The following is a 12,637-nucleotide window of genomic DNA, read 5'->3' on the forward strand; positions in this document are numbered from 1 at the left end:
CGCAGTGGTGTCTTCATCAGCAGTGGCAATTGCCTCTGCCATGGTACCTTAATCTCTAATGGTATCTGCACCTGCAATGGTATCTGAAATGGTATCTACAGCCACAGGGGCAGTTTCAGTGGTACCTGCATCTGCAGTGGCATCTGCATCTGTCTACAAGTTACAAAATCTTGGAATATAGGCTGTTCTGCATAATATTCTTAGCTTTATTTTATTGTATTGTATTGTATTTTACTGTATTGTATTGTATTTCATTTTTATTTTATATTCCTCCCCATTGGAACAAAGCAAACATTGACAGGGTCTCTGTGAACTAAGACAGGAGGTGCAGCACGTGGCCCTGAGGAGGCTCGGTGCCTGCCAGTGCCAGCGCAGAGAGCAGAGAGCTGGGGAGGCAGAGGAGAGGCAGGCTGGGGGCAGGGCAAGGGGCCAGCAGCGAGGTGGTGGCTGGGGCGGGGGCTGGTGAGGTCACTTCTGCCGGAGATGCTGGTAGGGTAGGAGCAGGCACGTGGCTTGGCTATTCCTTGGGAGGTCACCCCTTTCTCTGCAGGTGATAGGCGTGGAAGTTGCTTGTGAGGTCACCTCTGTCCCTGCAGGTGATAGGCCAGCAGCAGGCTGATGGCTGGGCAGTGCTTGTGAGGTCCAGCAGGCTGGAGGGGCATGGCCGGGTCTCTGCTCTCCACTGTGGCCCCTGGTCTCTCCTCCTTCTGCCACCTACCAGGACAAATAGCAGATGCTATTGCAGGTGCAGATACCATTGCAGATGCCGCTGCAGATGCCGTAGGAGATGCAGATACCATTGAAGGTACGGTGGCAGATGCAGATACAATTCCAGATGCAATTGCAGGTCTCGGTATTGGTGTCTCTGTGTATATTCGTATCGGCGTCTGTAATATCTATATGAGTACCCGCATTGGTACTGGTATTTGTATCTGCATCTGCACTGGCATCTGGACTTGCATCCACAATTGTATTTGTATCAATAGCTTTATTTGTAATGATACCTCTCTCTCTAATGGTATCTCTAAGGGACTCCGCTGGTGTCTGTACTTGTCTGAGTAACTGAATCCGTACGTGTATCTGCAGTGGTATGTGTAATGGTGCCTGTGACTGCACTTGCACCTGGACAAGTATGGCTAATTGTATCTTTATCCGTCATTGTCTCTGGAACTTTACAGACCTTGTGCCTGTATCTGCAGTTGTATCTCCAGTTCAGTGGGAGAATGTAATTATAAGGGTTTCTGTGATGGTATGGGTGATGGTACCTGTAGTCGTGATGGTACCACTCTCTGTGTCTCTTATAATTGTATCTAATGGCAGCTGTATCTGTACCTGTATCTGTATCAGTAACGGTATCTGTATCTGCACGTGTACGTGCAATGGTTTTCGTATGTGTACGTGTATTTGGTTTCTGTATGTCGTGGTTTAACCCCAGCCAAGCACCACACAGCTGCTCACTCGCTCCCCGTCCCCGGTGGGATGTGGGAGAGAATTGGAAGAGTAAAAGTGAGAAAACTCATGGTTTCATATGAGAACAGTTTAATAATTGAAATAAAACAAAGAGTAGTAATAATGATTATGATTATGATTATGATTATGATTATGATTATGATTATGATATACAAAGCAAGTGATGCACGATGCAATTGCTCACCACCCACCGATCGATGCCAAGCCTCCCCAGTTTATATACTGAGCATGACGTCATACGGTATGGCATAGCTCTTTGGCCAGTCTGGGTCAGCGGTCCTGGCTGTGCCCCCTCCCAGCTTCTTGTGCACCTGGCAGAGCATGGGAAGCTGAAAAGTCCTTGACTGGTGTAAGAACTGCTTAGCAACAACTAAACCATCGGTGTGTTCTCAACATTATTCTCATCCTAAATCCAAAACACAGCACTGTACCAGCTACTAGGAAGAAAAGTAACTCTATCCCTGCCGAAACCAGGACAGTATCCACCCCTTATGCTATACCATCTACGTCATAACCAGGGCTTACACTTCCCAATACATTCCAATTAATCACCACCACTTTTCCAGTCTTTTGATGTACACATACAGATATCATTCCCTTAGTTGGTGGGCCATCCCTCCAAAGCGTTCGTTGAGTTCATTTAGTTCATGACTTTGGGCTCCATCTGTCATAACAGTCTTTCAGGGCAGGAGAGATGGTGCGCGGTGTTGGATTGTTGCACGCTGAAGCCAGTTCTGCTTCCATCCCCTCTGCACTTTGCTCGGTTTCCTCAAAGTTCATTCTTCATTAATCTGGGTGACTCAGTGGAAGCAGGGCCTGGTATCCTGGGAGGAGTAGAGGGACACTGCCCGGTTGTGTAAGGATGGGGTCAGGAAGGCCAAGGCTCGGCTGCAGCTGAACCTGGCGAGGGACGCAAAGCATAATAAGAAGGGCTTCTACAGGTCCGTCAACCAGAAAAGAAAGGTTAAAGAAAGCGTACCCCCTCTGATGAGCAAAACTGGCAAGCTGGTAACAACAGACGAGGAGAAGGCTGAGGTGCTCAACAACTTTTTTGCCTCCGTCTTCACTGGCAGCCTCTCTCCTCACACCTCCCGAGTCAATGGGCCATTTGGCGGGGATCAGGGGGGAAAAGTTCCTCCCACTGTAAGTGAAGCTCGGGTTCGCGACCACCTGAGGAACCTGAACGTCCATAAGTCTATGGGTCCCGATGAGATACATCCCAGAGTCCTGAGGGAATTGGCTGATGTAGTTGCCAAACCACTCCCCATGATATTTGAAAAGTCATGGCAGTCAGGTGAAGTCCCTGCGGACTGGAAAAAGGGAAATATTGCAGCCATTTTTAAAATGGGTACAAAGGAGGACCCTGGGAACTACCGACCTGTCAGCCTCACCTCTGTGCGTGGGAAGACCATAGAGCAGATCCTCCTAGAAGCTATGCTAAGGCCCACGGAGGACAGGGAGGTGATTTGAGAGAGCCAGCATGGCTTCACCAAGGGCAAGTCCTGCCTGACCAACCTAGAGGCCTTCTGTGATGGAGTGACTGCATCAGTGGACAAAGGAAGAGATACACATGTCATCTATCTGGACTTCTGTAAGGCCTTTGACACGGTCCTCCCACAATCTCCTTCTCTCTAAATTGGAAGGATATGGACTTGATGGGCGGACCATTCGGTGGATAGCAAACTGGCTGGGTGGTCGCATCCAGAGGGTAGTGGTCAATGGCTCGATGTCCAGATGGAGATCAGTGACGAGTGGTGTCCCTCAGGGGTCCATACTGGGGCCAGTGCTGTTCAATATCTTCATCAATGACATAGACAGCGGGATCGAGTGCACCCTCAGCAAGTGTGCAGATGACACCAAGCTGAGCGGTGCAGTTGACACGCCTGAGGGACGGGATGCCATGCAGAGGGACCTGGAGAGGCTGGAGAGGTGGGCCTGTGGGAACGTCATGAGGTTCAACAAGGCCAAGTGCAAGGTCCTGCACCTGGGTCGGGGCAATCCCCGGTATCAATACAGGCTGGGGAAGGAAGGGATTGAGTGCAGCCTTGCTGAGAAGGACGTGGGGGTACTGATAGACAAAAAGCTGGACATGAGCTGGCAATGTGCTCTCACAGCCCAGAAAGCCAACCGTCTCCTGGGCTGCATCAAAAGAAGCGTGGCCAGCAGGGGGAGGGAGAGGATTCTGCCCCTCTGCTCTGCTCTGGTGAGACCCCACCTGGAGCACTGCATCCAGCTCTGGGGTCCTCAGCACAGGAAGGTCACAGACCTGTTGGCGCGGGTGCAGAGGAGGCCCCAAAAATGATCAGAGGGCTGGAACACCTCTGCTATGAGGAAAGGCTGAGAGAGCTGGGGTTGTTCAGCCAGGAGAAGTGAAGACTCTTCAACAAGAAACCTTCTTGCAGCCTTTCAGTACTTAAAAAGGGACCTACAAGAAAGATGGGGACAGACTTTTTAGCAAAGCCTGCTGTGACAGAACAAGGGGTAATGGCTTTAAACGAAAGGAGGGAAGATTTAGACTGAAGACAAGAAAAAAATTTTTCGTGATGAGGGTTGTGAAATACTGGAAGGGATTGCCCAGAGAGGTGGTAGATGCCCCATCCTTGGAAACATTCAAGGCCAGGCTGGATGGGGCTCTGAGCAACCTGATCTGGTTGTGGATGTCCCTGCCCATTGCAGGGGGGGTGAACTAGATGATCTTTAAAGGTCCCTTCCATCCCAAAGCATTCTATGATTCTATGATTCCATGTTCCCTCCCTTAGCTGGGGAGAGACACTTACTCCCAGCAGTGGCATTTCTCCTGTCAGCAAAAAGAGTTGCGCATGAAAATCACATTTCCTTTTCCCATCATTAGACAGGACACCCAGAGAGGGACAGGGAATGATCTCCTTTAGCCCTGCTGAGGGAAGGGATTCAGCTGAGTCAGTCGAGGTATCTCCTTCTGGGTTTGTAGGCCTGGGGCTAGAAGGGGACTAAACTTTATCCCATGCCTGCCACAACCCCACAGGTGGTGGGTTTCTTCTTGCCTCAGTTCACACATGTGCACAAAATAGGCTCCTGCATGTGAGTTCCTTGTCTCAGCTCCCATGCTCATTACTGGGGGCAGAGGCCAGGAGGGAGCTGTTCAAACACAAACACCTGGTGACATTGGAGGTGCCAGAGGTGGTCAGGCAAAAATGCCAGGAGGCCTGGTGAAGGAATGTCTTAACACAGATTAACTGAGGTATTGCTCAATGCAAGCTCGTTCTCGAACGACTTTAACAATTCTTCAATTTTGACGGGTAAACTTTGGAAATGGGGTTAACAGTAACTGGCAATATGCAATTTCTTCCTTTAGGAGGAACTGGGGACAGGTTTAAATGATGGGTACTGAGGTTGGTTGTGGCTGATGGATGGCATGGATTTTTGTTACACCATCAGGTGGAGCGCTAGGAACAAATTGCATAGTTGACACAATGTGTCGAATTAATTGAATAAAACATGGAATTATACAGGGTAGGAACAGTAAGGTGGCAGTTGCACATAGCAAATACAATATTAACTGTTTGACCCATGGTGCCCCTGGTAACCAGGACCACAAATCGCCGTTCCTACCGCTCCAGGTTTGAACAGGGACGTGGGCTATTTTCCTGGCATCTTGCATCAATTGGAGAACTACTTCTCCCACGTCATCATTTCTAGATAGCAGTTCGAGATATTTAATTTTCCACACACCTCTCCCTCCTCGGCCAACAAACAATGTCAAACCATACAGTGTTGAAGGATTGCCGCACGCACCCGTTGAGACCGTCGAGTTAATAGGTCTATGGCATCAGCGGCCCTGTTGGTGATAATTTCTAGGGCCGCTTGTAGCCTGATTATTCGATTTAGATTGTAGATTGGTTCTCTTGCCCCTGCAATGGGCTCGTTAGGATTCCAGGTTGCTGGCCCATAATGTTCAATTATTCGCTCGGGGGGCCATTCGTCATTTCCCCATTTTTGTGTCCCACCTAAATTTACCTTGGTAGACCGCGTCTTACGGGCAATACTTCTATCCCCGAGGTTATTGTACACCTTTACGCCTTGTTGGGGTCCACCCGTTTCTGGCAGGAGGAAAAATAGGGGCCTTATGATCCCTATATAACAAACTCCCGACCGCCCCGCGGGTAAGAATTTCTGTGCCATATTCCCACAGATCCAATAATGCCCCTTTTTGGCTTTATTTCCCTGAAGCGAATGGCCCATCTTTCCCCGGTGGAAACTGAAAATAAGTTGTGTCTTTGTCACCCAGAGGGCTGAAAAAGGTGGTTGCCCCATCCCTTATTCGGCCAGTACAATACCAAGCCCCATGAGTAATGAACATGCAATATTTACTTTTTGCAAAGAAACCTAAACAATCACATTTTCTAAGCAAGTACAACATTTCATGTTACTTGGCTATTAAGTTTTCCCATATACAGGACTATTTAATGATGAAAATAGAGGGAGATCAAAAAAGTAGGAATTATGTATATAGTAAATCATAGGTTGAAATCCTTGAGATGTCTAACATAAATCGGCATCATTGGAAAGTTATTGGGCATTTTTTCTGAAATGAGCACACACACATATATATGCTTAAACATGCACCAGACAATTAGATGTCTTTGTACTATTGCATAAAGACTGTAGTGCATTGAAACATCTAAGATTTAGCCTGTTTGCCATAAATATTACATCTTGAATTATTCATAGAGCTGCAATGAAGTACAAACATGTATGCACACATATGTACCACCAATTATAAAAACTGATATACACAGTGGAATATTGTAATGGGTTGGTGTCCCTGAGTTAAAATGATCCAAAGTAGCAGGTGCATCGTGGTCATATCGCCGCCCTTAAAAACAAATAGGAACAAACTCGCTCCTTGGGTTAGAAGGAGGGAATAATCCATTTGGTGTGGATTTTGTGGCTTCTCCCACTGCTATCTTTCGCTTTCCTTGCATATTTGTGTAGGGGGGTATCTAATATGAGAGGCACAGCTCCCACGGTGGGAAGCTTGACCAGAACCAGCTGGCCGGGGGAGTAAGATGATGCACTGGGGGAATTAGAGTTTGGAGAGACAGGTATCATGGTTGGGGCTTGTGGACAAAATGCTGCAATTTTCAGGCACCCGTTTGTACCCCAGCGATTACTGACATTGGCCACCGCCTCCCCCACCCGCTCAGCCCATCCCGGTTGGTGGGGTTTAGTAGGTCTCCTTTATTATTGCAGGTGAGTTGTCTGATAAACACCCACCCTCCGCCTCCCTCCTCACCCTAAAAGGGCGGAGGTTTTAGTTTCCCGGGACTCTTTTTGTCCTTCTTAAACCCTTCCTCCCTGTCCAATGCTGGCACAGAAGGCGGGTTCGGTTTGGGAGGGGGTCCTTGCTCGGACCACCTCCGCACCAGGAGCTTTAACTTTTTGGTGGGGAGCCCATCCATTAGGTCTCGGGGCACACCTTTTTGCAGTCCCATTTGCCACAATCCTTGTCGGAATGGGGGTTTCTCCCTTTTTGTTAGGTCAGGGCTTCCCCCCGAAAAAGCCAGCGATTTACTTGCCGGCCTCGCTGCCCGCTTGGCCCTGGTTTCTACCTGTTGGTAACTCCTGCCTACTGGCCCATATTTCCTCCCATAGTTTATCAGTTCCTGAGCTATCTCCCCCCAGGTCCACACCTTCCTCCCCCACTGCCGCTGTTCGGGGGTTACCGTTCCCTCCAGGGCAGCTGCGATTTGCTCCTCGCGAGGCACATTTTGAATTCTCCCCTGTAACTGGATCCCGATAGGTTTTAGCGAGTCGGGGAGTCCTCTTATTAGCGGCGTCAGCTGCTCGGGGTCTACCGGTAGCAACATCGGAGAACTTAGATTTGGTTTAAGTTCCCGGTCGTACATCATTTGCAGGCATGCCACCTTTTGTACATTTTCTAGTAGCTGATTGACCGAACCAGTTAGAGCTAGGGGATCCCCCCTCTCTAATGGGTTCAGCCCCCCCGCCCAATATGCAGCCCTCTGGGTCAGAGACCATGGGGCTCGGCGATCTCCCGTTGTGAGGAAGATGCTGGGGCCCCAATACCCCTCTGCTTCCTTTTCCGATAGCATGATCCCGTCCCCCCCCGACAGGGATACCCTCCAGACGTATTCGGTTTCGGACTCCCTTGCTGTTCTAGCAAAGTCCTTTCGGAGCTTAGCCGATTCGGTGGTGGTAAAAGGGATTTCTTTCGTTACAACTTGGGGATGGTTGTCGCTATCGTCCTCGTATATGTATTCTGTCTTTACCAGCGGGCACATATGGGGGGCGTTATCCACAGTCTCCCTTAATCGCTTTAGATCTTTCTGGGGGTAAATTTGGCGTACCCCTTTCTCCTCCAGCATCACCTCCGCCTCAGCGGGGGTGTCTGCCTCCCTCAGGAGCTGAACCCTCAGCTCCTCCTTCAGAATCGTATTCTGGCGCTTCTCCTCCTCTAGTGCCCGTTTGGTCTCTAGTAGTTGCTCTCGCAGCGGTGTTATCACTGCTTGCAACAAAGCGGCCAGAGCCTCCGATGGACAGGGCGCTCGTTTCTTATCCTCCACTGCTGCTGCCAGACACGCTCCTAACACAGCACATACGATGGCTTTCCCTTTCCCTTTCTTCACTCTAGCTTCTTTATGCAAGACCGCTATTCGGTCCATAACACTTTGCAGTTGGAACCAGTGGACCCGTGCCCAATCTCGTCCCGGGGGTGAGGGGCGAGAGCGGTATGTTTCTAAAAACTCATATAATCTCTCCGTCTCTTCACAAAAATCACCTGCCTTTTGGGCGGCCATGTCCTACAAAGGGGAGTTCGTCCCGGGAGGGTCAAACCTTAGAAAAACCAAGTTTCCCGTATACGCTCCCAGGAGGCCAATCCGCACACTACTACAAGACAAAGACAAGCCTACAAAGGGGATATCGTCCTGAGGGGGTCACACCGTAAAATTCAGTCTTCCCCTATACTCCCCCAGGAGGCCAGACCATCAGCTACTATGAGACAGAGGCGAGCCTACAAAGGGGATATCATCCTGAGGGGGTCACAGCATAAAATTCAAGTTTCCCCTATCCTCCCTCAGGAGTTCAAATCACAAACTAGTACGTGCGCTCCAGTGCAAAGGCCTCAACACCCACTCCTTCCTTGCGCTTCGTTCGTCTCCGGCTGCTTCCCTCGCGGGAGAGCAGAACCGTGGATCGGAACTCCGCACTCGCTTCGTACTTATTTGTGCGTCTTGTTCACACGCAATCGCTCAGCACACCATAAGGTTGTATGACACTCTCATCTCAAGGGATCCTGTCCGTGACGCCAATTAAATGTCCCAATCCAATGTCAGGGGAGGTCTCGATACGATCCCAAGGACGAGATTAAGACGCTGGAATCGGTCAGATGTCAAACAACCTTTCACTTTTATTTGAGGGGCGAAGAGAACGGAGGAAGAAGGGAGGGCAAGGGAGGAGAGGAAAAGAATAGGGGGAGAGAGAGAGAGAGAGAGAGAGAAAGAGAAGGAGGGGTTTATCACCACCACTTTGAGTCCAATGATCTTCTGCTGGGTCTTCAGTGGCCTCAGGCTTCGCCGGGGACCGAAGCCAGGGGGGGGAGGCTTGAGGGTGCAGGAACAGAAGGAGTGGTCTCGCACGCCGCTGTTGCCGCCCCACCGAGGGGCACGTGTGCTCCTTATATAGGGGCTCTCACGCATGCGCGGATTACAAATGCGTACGTGCGGTTCGCCACAGATGTGCTGTCCCTGCCTCGGCTCCTTTCGCGCCTTTAGTCTGTGCACAGGCACACGAGGTTCTCAAAGCTGTGGAGAAGGTGGTCTTTTCGAAGCACGATGCTGGATGGCGCTATAGCGGCAATGTCGAGACAAAAACCACATTTTTCTATCAGTCCTTTACGTACGGGGAATTGCATGATCCCAAAACCCTGTTTTTCAGACATTGGTCGATTTGTTTCCGAATACTGTTTTCTGCTTCCCTGGGAATTTGATGCTGCTTGACTGCTACAGGCTTTCCTCTCTTTGTTTCTATGGAGACGGGTTGTGCCGATTTCAATAAACCCACATCCATTCCGGAGGCGCTCCCCATTTTGAAGGTACTTTAATAAGTTCAGGTGGAATCCCAGGAAATTTGGGCAAGTTTTTGGCAGCGAGACAGACCCCTGCTACTGTAAGTTCTGCCCCTTCTGGGGACAGACAGATCTGGGCATTTAGGGATTGTAACAAGTCTCCTCCCAACAAACACACAGGTGATTCTTCTGGGGTCACAAATCTTCCCCACACCCCCTGGCCACCCATCTGTAGCAGTGTAGCAGCACTGCCTGGCCAAGTGATTGCTCCTTTTCTCCCTGACTCCTTGAACCAATATGGTATCGGTTGAGGGTTGCCCCTTAGGCTTGAAACTCAAAAGTGACATAGTGGCTCCTGTGCCCACTAGGAATGGTATTTCCTTGTCTTCTATTTCCTCACAACTTGACCTTTATGATTCGGTTTAGTACTCCAACACCCATCTATACCCTGAGATTCAATATTGCCGAGATGGCAATATCCATCTGATTCCTCCCAATTCTGGGTCCCCGGAGCCCTCTCGGGGCCTCTAATGATCCTGGAATTTATTTAAGCCTAGGAGCCTCTTTTCATATCCATCTAGGTGTATTTTCACAAAGGCACCTACATGCTTTCTAGTCTGGTATCTTAGTATTTATTCCTAGAAAGTTAAACTGTGTTTCTTACCGTATATAAAACTGATTTCAGTTGAGAATCCTGTTGAAAAAAGGAGGGCAGAAATACTAATACATGCAATACTTTAATCTTTCCTTTCTCCCAGAGGATTTTAGCTCTGTGTCATGCAGCTCACCTAATAGCAGTGTGATGAAAATAACACACGTTCTCTCTTAGTGCTGTATCATCAATGTCAACATTGTTTCCTCATATATTCTGCAGTCTGTGGAGTTCACATTTCTGTCAGCCCGCAAAAAAAAAAAATGACATTGCAATAGTTACTTAGATTTCTCATCGGGAAATGCACTTTAATACAGACTTAATCAACATTTTTATTCTATACAGTTCTGCATAATAAAATGTCACTAAACTGTTGGGCTATTGACACCTTAGGAGAAGAGAATGTACCATGGTGAGTGGACAGGGCATCTATAACTTAAAGATGATTATTACTTTTTTCAGGTTTTTTTGTAGCAATGTCTGTATGACTAGACTGGGATGCTTTCTTCTTTCACTCTTCAGGTCCTGAAGAAGGCTTCTGTATGATGGGCGCGATGGAAACGCACATTAACCAGGTCCTGTGTTGCTCTAATAATGCCATCACACCGACATCTGTTATCAATGGCCTTAAAAGTAAGTCATTTCAGATGCTTTTATTTTTTCTACTTTTCAATTTTCCAAAGAATTATTTGATGCATAGAAGTCATTTTGATACTTTAAAGAGAGAGATTTTAGAAATACGAGTTTTCTTTTTATTTGAGATAAATATAAGAACCTTCCAATTTATCAGGAATAAGAAAACATTTCAGTTTTGGCAGTCAGGAGGATGCACATGAATTCTTATGCTTCACTGGTGATGCTTAGCAGAAAGCTCGCTTGAACGGAAGCACCAAGTAAGCGTAAACAAATTAACTTTTAAATGTTCTCTCGTCCCTCTTACTCCTTTATTTACTATCATAAATTAAAAACTATGATGTCCTTGGCTTTCATAAAAAGAAAAACTCTTTGAAGAGTTAACTCTGTGCCTTAAATCTTCTGAGGGCTGATGATAATTTATGTCCAGATTAGACAGACCTTCTCAAGCCACCACACTTACTCATCAAATATTTAGAGGATACCTAAGATCCCGAGGCGCTTTTTAAAAATCTTACTGTCCTTTCGACTGGCCTGTGTCTTTTTGTCTGTCTGTAGTAAAGGAGTTTGTAGTTTAACTAAAGTACTATATATTAATAATTGAAATTTGCACAGTTAGTCTCCTTCACATGTTGTTAAGCGTTTGTATTTTGATTCCAGTCAAGTGCTTGAACTGCAAAGTCGTTTTGGATACGTCTGAGCCAGTCCTCGATATTCCTTTGAATTTGAAGGGAATTGCAAAATTTATTTATTTCAAAGTAGCATCATTTTCAAATGGGGTAAATGCTCAGCGTGCTTTGTTTCTGTGCCCTTCTTCACAGTGTTTGCTGGTTCACAGTAGGTGACTTAAGTATGAACTCGCAAGATTCTCTCACAAACTACCCGTAAATGTTTGAAGTTCTGCATCTCCAGTGACTTAGTGCTCTACTTTCTTACTCATCCAGGCAGTTACGTCTGTCACCAGAGCTCTAGAACAATTTGTGAAACTGGAGCAACTAGACAGTGAAAATAGCTGTAAGCGTAGCAAGTAAGATCATTGCTAACTGCATCTGAATACAAGATACGTGTTTAATGTATTGCATGACTTAGCGCATAAGTTATCTTTTGACTTTGTTTAGCAATAAGATAATGAGACACAGCTCTCTGTTGTTCTTTCATTTACTTTTGTTTATACAACTCATACACTGAAACCGTTCAAAGCTTGGAAAATAAGACATTTCCTTCTAAGAGAGTAATCCTGGTGTTTCTGTTTGAGTAGTTGGAAATATATGCTAAGAATTGTGCCATTAGCTCACATTAGACTTTTATTCCTGATATTGTCTACACGGGGGCTCGTCAGCCTTTGTAAGCGTGAAGTTGCACACTGAAATTTTCATACGGCCAGAAGTTAAAAGGCATGTCCGAACATTGGTCTGTGCTTGTTTTTAAGGTGTAAAAAGATGGTTCCTGCATCCAAGAGGTAGACGATGCATCGTTCTCCCAACGTTCTCACAAGATCACTGAGAAGATTTGCAAATCTTAGAGGCGGAAAGACCAAGAAGGTCTATTTACAGCTGTCATGCAACTTCATCCTCTTGGAACGGGAGATTTCCCAAAGATGAATACTCATTTAAAAGTTGTAAACGCTGGCAGGCAAGAACTATAGACTAATAACTACAGGCTAGGAAAAGTCAGTATAACAACTATGGCTTCTTGTTTCCTTTTTAATAACGATAAAGTTCCTGCGTGACCGTAAGAATACACCTTGGGTTGGTATGTTTTGTTCTGTAGTGTTCCATCCGTGATGTCATTTGGAAAACACGCAATTCATCTGA

General features: G+C 47.2%; 1 protein-coding gene and 1 pseudogene across 1 annotated transcript; one reads left to right on the top strand and one right to left on the bottom strand.

The window, feature by feature from the left end:
- Window positions 1-6,746: 6,746 nt before the first annotated feature.
- Window positions 6,747-8,270, bottom strand: LOC148050672 (uncharacterized). The gene has a single exon (XM_087741113.1). It carries the CDS (start codon window positions 8,268-8,270, stop codon window positions 6,747-6,749), a length of 1,524 nt encoding a protein of 507 aa, XP_087597239.1.
- A 2,322-nt stretch (window positions 8,271-10,592) lies between these two features.
- LOC148050673 (ubiquitin carboxyl-terminal hydrolase 42-like) lies at window positions 10,593-12,424 on the top strand (annotated as a pseudogene).
- Window positions 12,425-12,637: the final 213 nt, after the last annotated feature.

Source organism: Nipponia nippon, unplaced genomic scaffold (assembly GCF_047370975.1).
Source record: "Nipponia nippon isolate SJK-2023a ecotype South Korea unplaced genomic scaffold, ASM4737097v1 scaffold_75, whole genome shotgun sequence".
NCBI classification, from domain to species: Eukaryota; Metazoa; Chordata; class Aves; order Pelecaniformes; family Threskiornithidae; genus Nipponia; species Nipponia nippon.

Excerpts from the sequence above, each read along its gene's own strand:
- LOC148050672 (XM_087741113.1), bottom strand. The coding sequence starts at position 8,270 with ATGGCCGCCCAAAAGGCAGGTGATTTTTGTGAAGAGACGGAGAGATTA.